This window comes from Physella acuta, unplaced genomic scaffold (assembly GCF_028476545.2).
Source record: "Physella acuta isolate Inbredline_101_S28 unplaced genomic scaffold, ASM2847654v3 ptg000590l, whole genome shotgun sequence".
In the NCBI taxonomy this organism is placed as follows: Eukaryota; Metazoa; Mollusca; class Gastropoda; family Physidae; genus Physella; species Physella acuta.
In genome coordinates, this window is record NW_026732109.1 from 142562 (window position 1) to 163351 (window position 20790).

The 20790-nt window shown below is 34.7% G+C and overlaps 2 protein-coding genes across 2 annotated transcripts in view; both read right to left on the minus strand.

The window, feature by feature from the left end:
* Window positions 1–282: 282 nt before the first annotated feature.
* On the minus strand, window positions 283–10000 carry LOC131947231 (degenerin unc-8-like). The gene is made up of 6 exons (XM_059308377.1): window positions 9986–10000; window positions 9587–9814; window positions 8113–8482; window positions 7434–7675; window positions 6037–6151; window positions 283–384 (listed from the first exon to the last, which is right to left on the minus strand). The coding sequence occupies exons 3-6, from the start codon at window positions 8416–8418 to the stop codon at window positions 283–285; spliced, it is 765 nt and encodes a 254-aa protein (XP_059164360.1). The 5' UTR covers window positions 8419–8482; window positions 9587–9814; window positions 9986–10000.
* A 1548-nt stretch (window positions 10001–11548) lies between these two features.
* The window catches only part of LOC131947232 (acid-sensing ion channel 1C-like), a 53332-nt gene continuing 44090 nt past the window's right edge, over window positions 11549–20790 (minus strand). The window contains exons 19-21 of the mRNA XM_059308379.1: window positions 14954–15172; window positions 12558–12624; window positions 11549–11714 (exon numbers count right to left, since the gene is read on the minus strand). Coding sequence (XP_059164362.1) covers window positions 11549–11714; window positions 12558–12624; window positions 14954–15172 — 452 coding nt within the window. The remainder of the gene's footprint in view (window positions 11715–12557; window positions 12625–14953; window positions 15173–20790) is intronic.

Sequence of the window (20790 nt, forward strand, 5' to 3'; positions counted from 1 at the left end):
TTTGATTTGCTTACACGTTTATTGTAAATGAAACTCTTAGTTTATATATATATATATATATATATATATATATATATATATATATATATATATATATATATATATATATATATATATATAATGCACACACGCATACCCTTCACTATGTAAATATTCAAACGCATTTACATAGATACACATACGTAAATTGCATCATTTGTTTATTGAATACAAACATTTTGATAATGGTTATGATTTTTGTCAACTTTTCCTCATGATTTAAACGTTTTATGGAAGACAAACTTACTCAGTTAACTCCAGAAAATATTCTTTAAACATTTTTGTGACATTGTCGAAGTCTGACTCCTGGCTCTCTTTCTCCCAGGTGATCTCGTAGTAGTGCTTCTATAACGAACAGGAAGATAGACAACATTAATTCATCATATCAGACAACTTAATCATGTGTTCGTGTTTTAGTTTACCGGCACTACGGATGTTAATATTGTATTTAGTATGATCTAAAAGTATATCATTTACGTATTTCAAATAGTAGGCTAATAAAAGCATACAGTGTTACATAACATAACAGAAAAAGTAATATTTTGTTTTATTTTTGTGTGTGGTTAACGACGATAATGATATTTTATTCAGTAAAATTTAAGAGTAGGCCCTACTTCATTGTTGTATTTAAATACTGGGGTCATAAATAATCTAATAACAATAATACACAATTCGCAATTAGAAGCGCAATATTATATCAGCATACGATGTAAGGGAAACAACTTCTTAATTATCTATCGGCCCATTGATAAAGTTAACTAATGAATACGATTCTTCAACTACTCAATAAAACAGTTACATGTTAATTAAAATGCAATTGCGATAAAAAAAAAAGATCTATTATATTAAAAATTTAGTTCTAGTCATTGTGCAAAAACAAATAATGGACATGTCCTTAACTGGAGCTCCAAATTCAACTGTAAAGAATTAGTTTATCATGTGCATGGGAATAGTGTTTTACTTTTTCATACAAATGATATACGTCTTACCTCCTCATCCCAATACCGAGAATCATATTGATAGTCATAGTAGTTATAGTCAGGCGGAGGTACTGTCGCTACTCTTTCTTGTATTTCAGTGAGAAGTACATGCAAACACGAACTAACGTCAATACTGAAAAAACAAACAGAGATTACTAGTTAGAGTTAAGTTTTAGATTGTGTGTAAGATATTACAGGTTTGAACGATTTGGTAAGTTTCCTATTATATTAGCAGAAAATTTCATTTTTAGCTTACATTTGGGTTCAGTTCTTGCGTTTATAGCGGTTTGTTTATATTCCGGAAATATATAACCCTACATTCCGACGCTAAAAAAGCAAGTCTTTTATTATTGCTTCTGAATTTAGGGGTCGGCGTGGTCGAGTCGGTAAAGCTCATGGTTGCTAAACCGAAAAGTCTCGAGTTCGAACTCCAAAATTAAATAACTGCTGCCTTGTAGTTTGTTCTTGGTTGGACAAAGGCTATGAAAGCAAATCCAAAACGAAAAGCAGGCTGAAATCGGAGTCAATGGCCTGAATGGCGTATAACCAGTTGACAAGCAATCATTAATTGTGATGAAAGCATGGTCGAGTCGGCAAAGCTCATGGTTGATAAATTAAAAAAAAAGTCTCGAGTTCAAACCCTAAGGCAGATAAGACTCGATCGCTCCCAACACTAAAAGATTAAGAACGAAGAAAAAGAAGAAGTTTCTGAATTTGAACTTCCGCTAATCTATTTGTAGTTTGTTATCTACACATAACCTAAAGTTTGAAAAATGGAATTATCTGCGCTGAAAATGCACTTTTTATTGAAAATTCACTAATAAATTATTAGTATATGGCACATTCAAAGAAATAGATTAACTAAGATTTTGAAAGTGGGGTGATGTGCCATGTTAGTTTGATGATAAAATTTAAATAGCCACTTTTATGTTGGAGCGTAGTTTTCCAAATTACACTGACAATTTAGGTTACAGTATGATTGATCAAAACAAATAATTTTTTTGTATTATTTAACAGCTAAATAGAAACAAAAATTTACATGTAAAGTTTGGGATACACTGGGATTGAAATAAGATAGGACAGAGTATAAAGTAGATTTCGGTATAGTTGTAGTGTTGTAGCATTGTTTCTATTTAGTCTGTTAATACTTTTGCACAACTGTGAAATGGGTTGCTTATTATTGCACCTCTTATTTTAAATATCCAGAAGAACATGTTTTTATTGACATCTTACACCTTCGATTTCTTAAGTAACTGATATTTTGGCAATTGTATTTTATCATCCGACACATCAGCTAAGAGCGTTAATGCTTTATATTCATGTTTTACCAAACGTATGTTGCTTTTTTAAATTAAAAAAAAAGTCGTATAAATATACTAATGAAACCGGTGAAGGCAGTACAATTAACAAGGCGATAAAATAATTACATGTATAGCATTGGATATTGATGGTCGATGAACCGGAATAAAAACCATATCTCTTTTTTTTAATGATACTAATATTTTAATGGCCGGGACGGCGCCTGACTAGAACGGCTTGTGTATAAGTATAAACTCCTATTTATTCGATGAGGCTACACGGAGTGTTATGCTCTAGGAAATTCTATAGTATGTGCGGTTTTATTTTCGTTAATTACCCATATCCAGTTGAACACACAAGAGCTACACAAAAGAGAATAGAGAAGGAATATGTGAAAGTTTGACACACAACACAAATTAAGTGTACCATAACAAAAAAATAAATGTTTACTTGGTCAAGGGATGGCAGGAATTCACCGATAATATCATGTTATCGGGTTTCAGGGCCTCTACTAATGTTTTAAGCGGACCCGTGCTGTTCTTTAACTGAAGGAAAAAACACATTTATTGTTTAGCATGGTGTGACCTACTTAGGTCCAGTAATGTTTTATTTTGACATTGTATAATACCTTATATGGATTGATGGTGCAACTACCGGGGTTTTTCCACTGTCTTATTAAGGGTGTCTAAGACTAAGAAATTTTCCATCAAGATCTGATTGATTGATTTGGATCAGATGACTACCCCATAGCTCAGTGGCTAGGATCTCGGCGCGCCACGGCGGCGGCCGAGGTTCGAATACTCGGTGAGAAACTGAGTATAGTCTATGGTGTCTAGTGGTCTAGTGGCTTAGAAACTCGGCTTGCTGCCGAGTAGTGTGGCACAGTGGTTAGGAACACCACTAGTGGCCTAGTGGTTAGAACCACATAAGTGTCACACAATAGGAAACACAACCAGCACGAGAACAGTAGCTCAAGTAGCCTTGAGTGATCTGTGAGTCTCCATAGAGACTTGTCCGCGCAGGCAGTCTACCTTGATCAAACGGTCCATTAAGACCAGGCCGTCCATTTTGTCCGGCAATAGATTCTGACCATTTGAACGTGAGAGAACTTAAGTCCTGAGTGTGCTATGCTTTCTTAAGTTGTTTTAGTCTTCTAGTATAATATTACTTGTCGCCAAGTGATTCTTTGAAGCTATAGCAGTGTTGTGTGACCTGTGGCTATTTTTATACAGTGTTAAAATCGGTGATAGTATTTTTTCTTACGCTTTGTAAGTTGGGTTTTGTTATTTTCTAAATTAAATATTTTATCTCGTTTAACCTAGTGTTCTGCCACAACTGTGTTCGCTTATTAAAGGTTGTATGCAGATTGGATTAGTGTTACCTTCAATAGTATCACTAGTTTTCCCTAGACATCAAAATCGAGCCCTAGTGTGTTGTTGTGTTAGTGTTCATTCATTTAGGCTGTAAGTCATTTGCATATAACCCCAAAAAAAGAATCCGGGGACGTTCACCATCTATCTGGCTGGTAGATAGGTAAACGTTACAATGGAAACACACTTTTATTCCTTAATTTCAAATGCATAAGGAATAACCTAAAACTAAATATAACCAGGAAACTAATATGTATACTATTGCTCTATTACTACTTTAACATAGTTTAGTTGTATCCCCTGTAACCATGATAATTCATTATAGATTGCCATAGTTAAAACATAATAGCACAAGTCTGAAAAAAATCAGTATATATATATATATATATATATATATATATATATATATATATATATATATATATATATATATATATATATATATAAAAACTCCTTTACTAAAGCATCATTATTGCTAAAATTTAAGTAATGCTTCATTTTCTCGTAAGCCTAATAATTAAATTTTAAGTAATGCTTCATTTTAACGTAAGCCTAATAATTAAAATTTAAGTAATGCTTCATTTTATCGTAAGCCTAATAATTAAATTTTAAGTAATGCGTCATTTCATTGTAAGCCTAATAATTAAAATTTTACAGAATAATGTATACATCTACGGGATCGTTTAAAAAAAAATAAAGTGTTCTGCAGTGAAACAAATATTTTAAAAACTGCTTAATGATGTCTATTGATTGATTGGCAGGATGGTGCATTACTCATAATTAGTCATGTGTAATTCCTAGCTCAGATATTTTGCTTTTAGATCATCAATTTTATTCTGAGGATGTGTGATGCTATATTTAAACCTAAAATCTTAGATTTAAATCTTACTTCAAAATATTTATTCAGATCATTTGTCTTGACACATTTTGTCACTGTAGTTTAAATTCAAATCCTTACTTCCGAATTGTTCTTTAGATCATTAGTGTAGAGACAGTTTGTAATAGTATTGTTTAACTTCAAAACTTTATTTCCAAAACTTCCAAAAATGTGCTTCATTTGTTTTGTCCAATTGTAATAGTTTATTTTGTCTTACAGATCAACCCCTTTCATTATTTCCATTATAAGATTAAAGATTTTCCATTATTTCTATTATAAGATTAAAGATTTTCTATTATTTCTATTATAAGATTAAAGATTTTCTATTATTTCTATTATAAGATTAAAGATTTTCCATTATTTCTATTATAAGATTAAAGATTTTCCATTATTTCTATTATAAGATTAAAGATTTTCTATTTTTTCTATTATAAGTTTAAAGATTTTCCATTATTTCCATTATAAGATTAAAGATTTTCCATTATTTCTATTATAAGATTAAAGATTTTTCATTATTTCTATTATAAGATTAAAGATTTTCCATTATTTCTATTATAAGATTAAAGATTTTCTATTCTATTATACGATTAAAGATTTTCCATTATTTCTATTCTAAGATTAAAGATATTCCATTATTTCCATTATAAGATTAAAGATTTTCCATTATTTCTATTATAAGATTAAAGATTTTCTATTATTTCTATTATAAGATTAAAGATTTTCCATTATTTCCATTATAAGATTAAAGTTTTTTCATTATTTCTATTATAAGATTAAAGATTTTCTATTATTTCTTTTATAAGATTAAAGAGTTTCCATTATTTCTATTATACGATTAAAGAATTTCTATTATTTCTATTATAAGATTAAAGATTTTCCATTGTTTCCATTAAAAAATTAAAGATTTTCCATTATTTCTATTATACGATTAAAGATTTTCCATTATTTCTATTATACGATTAAAGATTTTCCACTATTTCTATTATAAGATTAAAGATTTTCCATTATTTCTATTATAAGATTAAAGATTTTCCATTATTTCTATTATAAGATTAAAGATTTTCTATTATTTTTTATTATAAGATTAAAGATTTTCCATTATTTCCATTATAAGATTAAAGATTTTCCATTATTTCTATTATAAGATTAAAGATTTTCCATTACTTCCATTATAAGATTAAAGATTTTCCATTATTTCCATTATAAGAGTAAAGATTTTCCATTATTTCTATTATAAGATTAAAGATTTTCTATTATTTCTTTTATAAGATTAAAGATTTTCCATTATTTCTATTATAAGCTTAAAGATTTTCTATTATTTCTATTATAAGATTAAAGATTTTCCATTATTTCTATTATAAGATTAAAGATTTTTCATTATTTTTATTATAAGATTAAAGATTTTCCATTATTTCTATTATAAGATTAAAGATTTTCCATTATTTCTATTATAAGATTAAATACCACATACCTGGGAAAGTCTCGCGATGTTGAAGTTGCATATTGTCACTGCTGGGAAAGGGAGGGAACTGAACTTAATATCAACTTTTGAAATCTTTTTTTCTTCAAGATACTTTCCGAAGATACTGGAATAAGAAAAAAAAATATAAAAGTGTATGTGTAATCATTGTTTTCAATCTGTTTCTACATATATAGTATATATATATATATATATGTATATATACATATATATATATATATATATATATATATATATATATATATATATATATATATATATATATATATATAAGTATAGTAGTTAATGAGTTTAGAATTGTTATATAATAATAATCTATATGGAACTGGAAACAATAAAAAATCTAGATGGATTCTTTGTCATTGATTCTACAGTGTTATTAGCAAACTAGCCATCGGTACCCGTTACACGGTCTATTCTGCTGACTTTTAGCTCTCTTCTCTTTATGAAAGGCTACCCGGTTTTTCTATTATATATTTATCTTCTGGTAGCGGCATTTAAAACTGTCCGCAGGGGGGGGGGGGATAGCGGATACTGTTTTTTCTATATTTTTGTATTAATTACTTTTTCAATTTCGTTCGGAGGTGAAAGGGGAAGAAACCGTAGAGATGCATAAAGAAAATGTATATATCTACGGAAAGTGAGTAATGAAATGAATTGTAATTCAGCTTTTAAAAAAAATCATTACATGTGCATGCACTGACTAAACTGTGATCAAGTAAAAAAAAAAATCATAAAAAACGTTTTAATAACAAGCTTTTACGTACTAATGCACTAAAAAGTAGAAAATAAATTATATACTACTATTTAAATAACTATAAAGAAAAGCGTGGGTCACTTTAGCATCTATTAGATACCTTTACTAATGTTTAGGAAGAGACCCACGCTTTTTTTTATAGTTATTTAAATAGTAATCTATAATTTATTTTCGACTTTTTAGTGCATTAGTACATAAAAGCTTGTTATTAAAACGTTTTTTATAAACATTTATTTCAGTACTTTACATGTTTTTATTTACAATAGAGTTTCATGACTAAAAACCGTTGTGCGCCTATTGAACGTGATGAAGCGCTATTGAACGTGATGACGCGTGTGATGTGGTTGGATAGAAATGCCTACTAATTTGGTCAAAATTTTAATTTTTAATTTCAAATTGCATTGTCTTCATGTCTTGACCCACGTGCCAACTGTGAATCGTATCTGTTTAGTAGAAGTGTCCGAATTTCGATCGAGCGTTTCGATCAAGACTGACGACTGACGACAGACTGACGACTGACGACAGAAGAAGTGAAGTAAATAAAAGCTTGTAATAAAAAAGACAAATTACATAAAACAGCGGTTGTTAAAATAAAATATGTCACAATACGTCGATTTAAAATAAAACTCACTTTGATAAGTTCCAACCCAGAGCCCCAAAGGCCGCTATCATTAAAATCGCCCACGCAACTTTTGAAAGATAAGACTTGGACCGAACAATGTATGGTGGCCCGTTCATGGAAGTTATATCTGCAAATTTTGCAATGATATATGAAAGACCTTGAATTTTCGGCCTAACTTTTTTCTTCTGCTTTTTGGCCGAACCTTCATCGTGGGTAATCTCCCTTTGGTCGGGCTGTACCGTTTCGGCATCCTGGAAAAAAAAGTAAATAAATCGGGAGTGATCTCCCCAAAACTTTCTTCTAGGCATTGTTAGGTGTACATGGTCAGTTGGGTTGGATGGAGTGTATCGAGGTATTAGCGGAGTAAGGTGTGGTGTGTTTTATGTGAAAAAGCGAGATGGTCGTGAATTGAGGATTTCAATGGGAGGGATATTTTGTAGTGTGATTCGTTGTGTTATATATATATATATATATATATATATATATATATATATATATATATATATATATATACATATATATATATATATATATATATATATATATATATATATATATATATATATATATATATATATATATATATATATATATATATATATATATATATACATATATATATATATATATATACATATATATATATATATATAAGCCATATATAACCATGCAGGTAAGGAGTACTCACGATGTTAACGTATGTTGTTGGACTTTCCTGGCTGTAAGGATCTGAAAAGTGCCCATGTGAGTTGTAGTCGTACCCCACAATGTAGGGACGCCTGTAGCTTTCTGCCCTGTCAGGCTCTGCCTTCGATGCCCGACGTCCCACGGAAGATTGGGCATCACTGTCAAAGCCCAGCACATGTGGGCGTGGCAGTTGCTCGGCAGTGTCACGTGATGTTGTCTTTGAGCGGTCGCCAATGTCCATGCCGTAATAGACGTATTTTGCGTTGTTATCATATTCCGAGGAGTACGATCTTCTATTGTGCGCCATTGTGTTGAGTTTTAGTTGCAGAGTTGCTGTTTGTTTTTACTATGGTCATACGAGTGTGACGTACCTACATACAAAGATGAACACTCAATAGCTTCAAACTAGTGCATTAAAAGGTATAGTTGAAGCACACAACACACATTAACATTAAAATATATTTTATGTTATGTTCTGTTTCAAAATGTTCACTTCTGTGTTCAACGTTAAATCAACAGGGCGCAAAGTTTCTTTCAGTGATATCTTCGTGGGGGGAGGGGGGAAGGAGGGGACGGCCCCAGGAAGCATATCTACAACATTCCCCTCCACCCCCACCCCCCAACCCCACCCAATTTAATAAAATTGATCTACAAGATATATACTTTAACCACTACCCTACCAACCCCCCTGAAGTCCACTCTAACCCAAAAGTTTCAAGTTTCAAATCTACGCACTCAAAATTTATCATCGATTCGTCATATTTAATTAAACAGACGGTATCAAGTTCGTTTAATTATCTCTCAACACTGTTAACTCATCCTATGACACATTTTACGTCCTAAAATTAAAGGATCGGATGGATCAGATTTCTCTCTACGCCACAGGTACCAGACATGCCGTCACGCTTCGCTTCACGGCTTTGTGCAAGAATGAACAGCAACCTGCTACGTGTGTTACAACACCAGTGCTGATATACCGGCCAAATACTTCCTGCACTTATATGTAGAGCAACACATCAACACGTCTGGTGCGTCGATATGTATTCATGCGTTATAACACCAACACACCCTGAGTAGGACGTATGATTATTTTAAGCTGTCTTTGTATCGTATAATTTATTTGACGCACGATTTGTTTTAAAACGTATTTAAGCGAAGACTTGAGCTTTTGTATTAAATACATGTATTTCATAATCAGACGTGTTGAACTCCAAATCATATCGGAAGGAGACGGTATTTTATGAAGATATAGAGTGATTTGCACATCAGCCCATACAGCCGTTAACGAGAGTCAAGTGCCCATTAGAGCTTTGTGGACTGAAGGGTGTCTTACTGACTCAAGCTTTTTAATTCAAAAATCTAACGATCTACCAATTGACCACCGCCCCTCCTATCCTGATTTCATATCTTGAATGTCAGTATTATATCCTCATACATGTTATCAGGATATGCTATCCTATTTATAGTGCACTCACCTTTATCACCGAAAGACACAGCCTAATACGATGTAGTCACAAGTTTGACACAAACCCAACCTTAAGTCGCAAGCTCTTGTACATCAACACGTTTTCGGTATTAGTGCATCACATTTCTCGCTCCATATTCACCACTCTAGTAGACAATGGTTAGAAAACGTTGATCAATTTAACCCCACAGGCGTGGGACGTTGTGTATGCGCTGACTCTCTGATGGCTGCTTATTTTCTAAAAATAAGATCAAGTCTCTTTTGTATTTTTACAGCCTGCTACTGAACCGCCGGCTTTATTATTCTAGCTTAGCAGTGTGTTTCATTTTGGGTATTCTAGAACTACTCAATTAGCATACGTCGTCTCTACACACGAAGTTTTATGCCAAAATTATAATAGCTACTCAACTGATTTTGTTTTTGAACACACATCTACAGCAACAACAAAAAAACTGAAACTCTGTAATACAAAAATTAAAAAAAAACCTCTCAGCATTTAGTATTTTAAATACCTGATTATATAACACCGCATGAAACACATGAACACAATTGACACAATATCGCAGGAAATATCACTAGACTTACCTTGATATCATATTTGACTTATAAGGACATAATGTGGCGTATGACGATATAACAGGAGATTATACATTAATCACGAAAACGTATCAAAACATCTTACCATGTCAGAATATCTATCGAATCTTTTAGGAAATTACATAACACTTATCACGACATATCTCTATATTTATATGGCATAAACTAATCCCATAATCAAAGCATGGGTGATTTTACACGTCATCGTCACATGCTAGCTAAAGCGTTTGCAAACCGAAATACCCCCTGAGGTGCCCGAGTTAACCATGCATGGCGCCATTGACATGCATTTCAGCAAAGCGCAGTTAGTTGTGATTTGATTTTAAACGGCACATGCAGTTAAACGACAATTGAACCAAATGGTGTTAGGCGTTAATTAACCGGTAGAATAAAAATGGTACATATTTAATTAAGCTGCTAATATTGATTAATTTACGTCACCAAATTCGTTTGCTAGTGTCATTGATCGATGCTGTAACAACAGTTGTGATTTAATATTTCATGCACTGTCAATTATATGAATAAAGCGATACGGATCGCTGGCTATGCATATGGCATGCTTGAAAATTTTATTTGAAACATGAGACGTCTGCATATCGTGTGCGACACTGCACACTCTAATGGCTTCATCGTTCCCAACCCTGGAGGTAATCTTGTCTATAGAAAGATTTAAAGTTGGAATCGGAACTTATAAAAACAGACGGACAAAAAACCAGACAGGCATACAGAGACACGCTGAGAGACATAATTAGGACAGGGGACACACTAACACAATATAGATATAGACAGAAAGACAGCTTTTAACAGTGACACATCTCTCCGGGAACGACATTACCCCTCATCCCCCCCCCCCCCAAGCACGTCCACTCAACCAGTCAGTGTTCAACCATGGAAGTGCCTCATCCAACCCTCAATACCCCCTCTCCCCACACACACTTCTGAGTAACACAAAGCCTGTGTGAAGTCTTATACACTTGTCATGACATGTCAGAACTTAATAAGCGCTTTCAAGATTTTATTCATCCATTCATACAACTATACTATAATTTGGTAAACATTTTCTTTTCAGTATATACTTTGATTACGTTGAGCGCGTTATTTTTAATGTTTGTTTATAATTCGTTAGGATGGTAATTTTTATAAAAGATGATTATGTTGCAGAGGCGTAGCGAGGGGGGGGGGGGCACAAATGTCCCCAGACGCCGACCTTAGGGGCGCCAAAATGGGTTTGAAAAATAAATTGAAAGTTTGAGGGGGGGGGGGGTGTAAATCGAAAGTTTGTCCCCGGGCGCCGGGAAGGGTCGCTACGCCTCTGTAAAATATGTTGTTGACAGTTCAGCATCGTCCATTGTAGCATTATGTACGAGCGGCGTACCTATTTTAACCCAATCAAAGTGCTCGTTCCAAGCATATCATTGAGGCCTTCTTCGTCTGGAAACTGTATGATGCCTTGCTCGTGGATCACAATCCTGAAGTCCTTGGTTCTTGTGATGACAGGGATATCCTCGTCTGTTTCCATGAATAAAGTCGGGTCAAGCCCTCTAAAATGTTCAACAAGCATTGATTTATGTAGTGATTAAAAGATTAGCCAATTTATTATTGATTACTTAGTAACACAAAGGAATAATGAACTACAATTTTAGATTGTGTTAATTTATATAATACATACATCTTTAAAATATTAATTTAACTCCGTCTTTTCAAATGCTTATTAAATGTATTTATAAAACAATAATTGATTATTGTATATTATCCGTACATATGATTCTATGCTGAATTAGTTTAATCAAGTTGCGTTCATTATATCTATGGAGCTGTTGTTATAATATATTTTGTTGCTGCAGCTTTTAAATACTCACCACCAGAGGGTCCACTTTTACGGTTAATAAATGTCTCGTATTGTAGTGTGTAGCAGTTCCCATCTGTGTTTCTTCCAGACTTTTCGGGGGGGGGGGGACACTGTTAAAAGTATATATTTTCTGTATAAATTATATAAATTTCATTTCGTTCGGGGGGGGGGGGGGCGGTAAAAAAATTTCAGAAGAGATGCCTGGAAGAAACTCTGGTTCCCATAGCTATCAGTGATAACGTGTGTAAAGTTCCTGAAACACTGCTTTAGATATATTTGATCAATCTTTACATAATGCATTCGTCATATTTCAAAAGATTCGTTTAGATATGTTCCAACATAATGTCTGAGTAAATATGTAGATAACTGGAATAGGTTTTCCTTGTTTAGTGGCTTGTCTAAGGCCATAAACTACCGGTGATTTGGTTTTGTTGTTATAAAATTAATATTTATAAGCATTAATTTATTTTCAATACGATACAATAATGTACTTTGTTTCCAGCTAGATACAATATAACAAAGGAGTAATTCTTACCGAAGTTTACGAAAACATAAAATACTCAGGTAAGTTTTTTTCCCAGCATGAGAAATAAAGGGGTAGTCTGCAGAAAAAAAAACAACCTCTTAATTAAAAAGTTCGTTGATTTTTTTGTATATATCTAAGTTAGGGTACTTAAAGTAAAATATTAGCAAGCATCAGGGACTTTTTTTGAAAATATGGTTGCCATGGCAACAGCGGCCATCTTGAAAAATACCTTTTGTGGAGTTCTAAAATTTCATAAACTAACATATATATCGGCTATATAACCATTGATCCTTCTTGTAATAACACTATTAGAGTCAGCTGGCTAGTTTTTGTAAATGAAATCCCTCTAGAAATATCTTTTTGAATTTTCACAATTCAGCATGGTGAAATTACATTAAAATTAATGCTAAATTTAATGGTATTTCACCATATTTTTTTTTTTTAACATTTAAAAAAAAATTATTTCTAGCAATTTTTCACTTTTTTCCCCTGTTTTTTTTTTCGTAGCTATCCCCCTTTTAATAAACAATGTTTAACTGCAATATAAAGTACACTGCTCATAAAGATCGTGACTTACTCAGATTAACATTATTTGCCATCGAATGAATTTTGTAATCTGGTGCCAATCTAGTTTCAAAATGTATCTAAAATTCAGTAGAAAGTATAATATTAGTATAGTATCTGGGCAGTCGATAGACCACTATACTAGTATAAAAAATAAGAAACAAAGAAGAATAACTTTGATATTCAAAATTTAAAAGAATGGACAAGTTATCTTTCTTATGTGCAATATTTTCTTTTTTACTTTCTCGTATATACGAAGTATAGAGAAAGTATTGTAATCGTGCACAAAAATCATTTGAAATTTTAACAATTTTCACCGTATTACACCTCAGTCCTTCATCACATCCGAAGTATAGAGGACTTATTTTAATCGGGCAAAAATTATCAATCCAGATTTATCAAAATTAAGAGGTTTTATGCGTAATCCAGTCTGAAAAACTGGACTTTGCAATTCTGTCCGTATGTCTGTGTGTGTGTCTGTGTGTGTGTCTGTCCGTGTGTAAACACGATAACTTGAGTACCGTTACAGCTAGGTTGATGAAATTTCATATATAAGTATTTTATCAAAATCGTAGATCCGTATCAACTTTTGAGCGATTTCCGATAACCGGAAGTGGTACTTTTCCTACTTTGAATTTTTTAAAAGCCTATAACTTGAGTACTATTTCAGATAGATAAATGAAATTTCACATGTAAGTAAAAGATCTAATTCTCTACCTTCTGTTAAATTTTGAGTAATTTCCGTTGACTGGAAGTAGTAATTTACGCTACTTCCGATTTCTCAAAAAACTAATGTAAATTTTTAAAGTACTAATAATATTGCGCACTATTATACGCGTTTTTATTCGGCGTTTGCTTGGTGCGCAATGTTTTTTTTATGAGATTATATTCTATTTTTAAAAGTTTAAGTATTTAAAATGGATTAAAAATCATAACTATATCCCCAGTTACCATCCCCTGTTGTTTTATATAAGAATATTCGAGAAAGTTTAGGGGAGATCACTACCGGTTTATTTTAAATTATGTTTGTTCTTTTGGCGTTTTATAATCTGTAGTTTTTTAGTTTTCAGCAATACTATTTTAAAATGTTTAACGTTTACATTCAATATAGTAGGTCCTTAAGTGGCGTTACCCTATTTCAATCTGTTCGCAATTCACAATCTGTAGACTTTTCAATTAGGTTTTTAATGAAAAATTGAGGAATCAATTAAAACTGTCATAAAACTTTTTAAAACATAAAAATAATGTATGGGATTATTTCGTTGTTTTTTTTTGTTTGTTTTTATTTTTAGTAAAGAAGTCGTGCTAATACATTTGATGTGTTAGAAACTTGCGATTTTTGGTTCAGGAATAATGTTTAAACAGTTTATTAATAGCATCGAAGGCTGACAAGAGAAACACGCTTTAAGCGAAATGTGTTACAACAGGAAGTAATTTACTACTTAAACAATTTGCTTTCTCTTTAGATCCAACTCTCATATTTGTAATTTTGTAATCAGTAAGTCAAGTTCCCATTTTGAACGTAACGGTCGATGGGAGCACACTTTTATACGTTTTGTTTACATGATAATAATACTTTAAGGAATAATGCAAATAGTATACTAGTCTGCAGCTATAAGTGGTCAAATCAATACAGTGATGAGAAAAATCTCAAGAAATCGGAAACCGTTCTTCTACCCTAGAAAAAATAAATATGTATCTTCGTGTATTTTAATCGCGCTAAGGGCGGCTACATGCTTATATTGCTAGGTTTTGGTGCAACAACGTCCTCAAGATATGGATCAGAGTAGCGGGGGGTATCGTTGTTTTCGTATCCGCGTAGTAGAGGCGGTGTTGATTACCTGTGACGGAGTTGTCATATCCCACTATACAGGGGCGTTGTTGATTACCTGTGACGGAGTTGTCATATCCCACTATACAGGGGCGTTGTTGATTACCTGTGACTGAGTTGTCATATCCCACTATACAGGGGCGTTGTTGATTACCTGTGACGGAGTTGTCATATCCAACTATACAGGGGCGTTGTTGATGACCTATGTCCTTTTTTTTTTCATAATCATCTAAAAAAAAAAACAAAGAAGTAAATCGATATTATACTGCTCCAAAGTATATTTTAAAGTATACTTCACATATTATGTTTTACACAACCGACCTAAAGAATGTTTTACATACGAACAGAGACGGACAAATGGACGGACGGACAGACGGACAGACGGACAAACGGACGGACAGACGGGTAGACAGATTGGTGGTCGGTTGAAGAGAAGGTTAAACAGACTGACGGACGGCCCGATTTGCAGACAAACAGACGGACGGACGGACGGTTGCGCAGATTTATAGAAATAGACTTCTTAGTTTCACAAAATAAAATGTCCGTATTAATATTTAGACATAAGCAAAAAACTTGCAGTAGCAAAAGTAAATTGTTAAATATTGATATACGTTAGCAAAAAAATAGAGTCAACGTCTCAAGTACATATCATGTGTCACGTTGATCCGCATATGTGAAGAATCAATTGTAATCCCTTTAGTATGGTAAGCCGATTATATAAGAGTTAATCCTCGTGCAGGATATCGCGGGGAACATTCCACACGAACAATTTAGATTAACATTTTAAATCAATCAAAATCAAAACGCTATTTATGGTGCTTACTTAATTATCAAATAAGCATTGACTTTACAGATTATCAAGTGTATGCTTAAAAATATACTAAATACAAAGAAAGAAAGAAAATAATACGGAATTATCATGTCGCAATACTTAACACACTCGTCCAAGTCCTCTCTCAAACCCCACACACCAACCTACCGACAAACACCCTGGCACACGCTCTGTCACCTGTCAACTGACAACCCTCACCTGAACACCTCTCGCTCAATGTAAACACACGCAACCAAGGGCTACACTATATACAAAAAGTGGGTAACTGTCATTCGAGCACACAACACACACACAATCAGGGGACGCTACATGTCAGGGACTTAACGGTACCCACAACTTGTGGCCGGGATACAGCGCCATTTTTAGAAAGATTGAGGTTACAAAAATAAACATTAACCGTTTCATCTTTGGATAAAGGAAGAAAGAAAAATATACATTACACGTAAAGCCAATATTAAATATATTGTATTTAGAGAGACACTGCTTTTGACTGCAGACGTTAAGGCTTTTATAAGCCTTGCAATTGCTCCGATAGGCAAAAATGTGTAGCACACCCATAAATACACACGTGAAATGATTCCTCGATAAAGAAAATATCTACCTTTAGAAAACGTTTCGTCAATGTTGAAAGGTTTGCGAACTGAGGTATAAATCACGTCTTTACCTGTTATGGTTGTGAACGTAATATGTTTGATGTTAACTTTACGCTCGTACGACATAAAAACACAAACGCAAAGAAAACGGAGTTACATCGCAAGGTGGCTGCAAAAATGGTAGGGTTTACGAGATAGGTATCGCTAGATGGTCTGGATTAACGATGTAGTTTATTGTTCTTTTACGTGTGCATGGTGAAATAGAAACTCTGTCATACACAAGTTAAAAAAGAAAAAAAATGTGTAATTAGATATATTCAAGTATACTCCTTGTGCATACAATGTACATCCCTGATGAAGATACTCCCCGTATCTACACTCCCCTCATATATATAGCGTACTTCCCTTATGAATATAACCCCTTATATATACAACGTATTTCCCAGATGAATATACTCCCCTTTTATATACAACATATTTCTTTTATGAATATACTCCCCTTATATATGCAACATATTTCCATGATGAGTGTACTCCCCATATATATATATATATATATATATATATATATATATATATATATATATATATATATATATATATATAACGTATTTCCATGATGAGTGTACTCCCCTTATATATAAACATATTTCCCAGATGAATATACTCCTCTAATATATATAACGTAATTTCCCGTTGAATATACTCCCCTTATATATACAACGTAATTTCCCGTTGAATATACTCCCCTTATATATACAACGTAATTCCCTGATGAAAAGTCATATCATAAAAAACAGCTCCGTGAACCAAATTGTCAGTCAACCGGACCGTGACGATATAGATTCTACACAAGTAATTTTTTTTTTAATCCCTGCGTCACCGGCTCTGATAAAGTCTGCTAATCCAAGCAGACAGAGGCTAGGGGAAATAATCCAATACATCTTGGTGTCATGTTTCCTGACTTTTAAGACCAAACCTCGTCCAAAGTTAGGGCCGTTGTGCTTCAAACTGGAGACTGGAGTCAGCGAACATTAGTGTAGCGAGCAATGGCTCTATAGGACTTAGATCTTGTCATTGTGATAAGCAAGCAGTTGCTCTACACGAAGGTCGTGTCATTGCAGTGATCTAGTTTTACGTGTAGCCTCAAATATCTCTATTTACAGATGGTTAAGCTCTAAGTATCACAATAACACTGACTTTTTATAAGTGTGTTTTTAGTTACAGTGTCTAATATTTTCTCTGTTTGTTTGTTTGTTTAATGCTGAAAATGTTATCAATTAATTTTGATTTTCCTATAGGGCTGGTACGTAGGTCACCAACCAGTTATATGGCTCATGCAGGTTTTATTGAGTCGTAGAACTTACCAGCCCTATAACGCAGCGGTTTGTTTGAATTTTCCATATACACACGTCTCCGGTGACAGAGCAAGAATATTTTAATCAATTTTTTTAGTCATTAAAGTTTAATTAAAATACAAGAACATTCTTAAATAAAGGGATGATAATTATCTATATATATATATATATATATATATATATATATATATATATATATATATATATATATATATATATATATATATATATATATATGTAACGGGCGGACATTTATCCTGCCGACAACGCCAATTATAACGAGCCAACAGTTACTATGCTCGCACGCCACATGTAATGAGACCTAATTGTCTGTAGTGCCAAATGTTAACGAGTTCTGACCACTCATTCTAGACAACATCGACCACAGTATAGATACTCAAGATGCAGGTTCGCTATTGATCCTTTATTACATGAATCAAGAAATGTTTCATAATCACACAAGAAATCAACAGGAATGCTTCTCAATAATAGTCTGGATCAACTGACCCCCTAACAGTCCTCACTAGGCTTCGTATAACTGAATCCACATGTCTATAGTCCTTCTTTACACAATACGGCTAACCCGTTCAATAACCAACATTGATACTGTCACAACTAGCGGTGAAAAGAGAAGAGAGCGATCTCCGCCGTCCCCTCCTATTTATCCTTAGTATTCGTAGTCGTACTTGTCTCCATTTCCGTAATCGATACTTGTAATCGATGTATCCGAATACTAATGTCGCAGTTTCTGACGTACCGTCCGATTTACTAAAACATCTGCATCCCATCAATCAAAGTTGACAGCTCGTCTGAAACTTCTCGTACCGTTTCCCAAAATAGCACGCGTTGGCTTTGAGATTGTTATCAGTCCGATCCAATAAGCCACCTGTTATCGGTTGCATCAGACTGCGTCTCGGCTTCTCGTTCGTTATCAGATTTGTAACTAGTAGTTAGGCCTACCCTAGTTACATCCACCCCTGCTTTTTTTTGTGTGTTTTCAACCACAAACAACGCCTGGCAGGTGCACTCCTCCAAAGTCAATCGCACAATCGTAAAAAAATTTTACTGTTCCACTCACTGTCCACGACGTCCCATTCGTATACGATTGACAGTTATACCTATTTCACATATCAACTGTGTCTACATCGTCTTCCTGAGACACAAAACAGTTCTAGAATTCACATCCACCCTTTTCGTTTGGTGCCTTCACCAGTTCAGTTCTATAGCTTTTTTGAACCGTCTGTTCTCATACCAGCGCGACCATGAAAGACTTGATGGTTGCTGACAAAAAATTTCGTCTTCCTTCTGTTCCTCAAACTTCTCCGCGGACCACTTATCTGATGGTCTACTGTCTCTCTGCTTCTGGAAGGAACGGGATCCTCTTTGTTGCCGTTATCCTCCACTTGTATATCGCGGTTGTTCTGTTGATGGTGACATTGTTTCGGGATGGGTATGTGAATTTCCGTTGTAACTTCCGGTTCCCTAATTGTCTTAGGTTTCTCTATGTGTAACTGCTCTTCTTGCCTATTCCAATATTTCTTTAATTGAGCAATATTCGCCCACCGATCCGGTTTGGCGTGATCGATGGGTCTTATCTTAAAGGGGCCACCTGCTGCTTTAGGCATCTCCACGACTTGCCATATCTCCTGTCCCCAGAGGTCGTGGATCTTGTTTCTGCCTAACGGGTGGCTACGCAGTAATACCCTGTCGTTCAGTTTGAGTGGCGGGTCCTTTGTCTGTACCGGCGGTTCCCTTCGCCGAGCTTCATGTTCTAGTCTTTCCTGTACTACCCTGTACATTTCTCTAATTCTTCGCATATGTTCATTCACATATTCCAGTGCGGTGTATGAGCCAGTCATACTCTCCCTTTTTCCTAGGAACAAATCAAGAGGGAGTCGAGCCTCCCGTCCGAACAGCAACATGTGTGGCGTAAAGCCGGTCGTGGCATGGGGGGTGCAGTTGTATAGATATACCAACTCTGGGAGAAAATCCGGCCAACGTTTTTTCTGTTCAGGTTCTAGGGTACGCAGCAAATCATGCATGCTGCGGTTGAACCGCTCACACTGTCCGTTTCCCTTCGGATTAAATGTGGTTGTTCTAGATTTGTTGATCCCGTAGTGGCTGCACAGTTGGTTGATTACTTCTGACTCGAAGGCCCTTCCTTGGTCAGAGTGTAATTGTCTTGGTATGCCATATTTGATGAACCAATGTTCTATTAATACCTTTGCCACTGTTTTGGCAGTCTGATCTCGTGTGGGCACCGCCACAGTCCATTTGGTGAATACATCAGTCATTACCAACACATGTTCCGTCCCATCCGATGATTGCTCCAACGACGTAAAGTCCATAGCCACAATCTCTAGTGGTTTTGTCGCCAGTAGGTGTCCTGATGGCTGTCTCATTTTGACAACTGGCATTTTCGCATGCTGACACCTCACACAAGCCTCACAATGGCGTTTGACCTCCATCTCCATATTGGGCCAGTAACACCTCCGTCGCAATATTTTGTGGGTCCTGTCCTGACCCTGGTGTCCTGCCCTGTCATGTGCCAACCTTAGCACTTCTTCTCGTAACTGTCCAGGCACCACCACCTGGTGTATTGTGCCGTCTATTTGGTCATGAATTCTCCGCATGAGAACACCATCCTTTATACTGAGACGGTTCCACTGACTCAGTAGTTTCCTTGTTTCCCGACCAAATTGTTCTCTTTCCCTTTTCCTTGGGAATTTTTGTTCCTGGACGTATTTCAATAGCGGCTGTAAGCCACTATCCGTTCTCTGGGCATCTCTTATCTGTTTGTGATTAAGGCAATTAAAATTACTACTGTCCATATGTCCGGGCTCTGTGGATATGTGCTCCACCCCGGTCTGTCCGTTTTGCATCACTTGCACCCCGTGAGGGATATCTGTTGACGCTCTGACCTCACATATTCCTGTCAGCGTTTCTTCCTCATCACCCGGTTTCTCGTAAGGATTCCTTGATAAGGCGTCCGCATTGCCATTGGACCGCCCCGGGCGATATTTTATCTCTAGGTCAAAGAGTGCCAATTCTGCTGCCCATCGCT

What these genes read in the sequence shown, in the direction of transcription:
- LOC131947231 (XM_059308377.1), bottom strand. Translation starts at nt 8,418, where the DNA reads ATGGCGCACAATAGAAGATCGTACTCCTCGGAATATGATAACAACGCA. An exon ending in CTGGGTTGGAACTTATCAAA is followed by an intron (nt 6,152 to 7,433) that starts GTGAGTTTTATT and finishes TTCTTATTCCAG; the next exon opens with TATCTTCGGAAAGTATCTTG. An exon ending in ACATCGCGAGACTTTCCCAG is followed by an intron (nt 385 to 6,036) that starts GTATGTGGTATT and finishes TGTTCGTTATAG; the next exon opens with AAGCACTACTACGAGATCAC.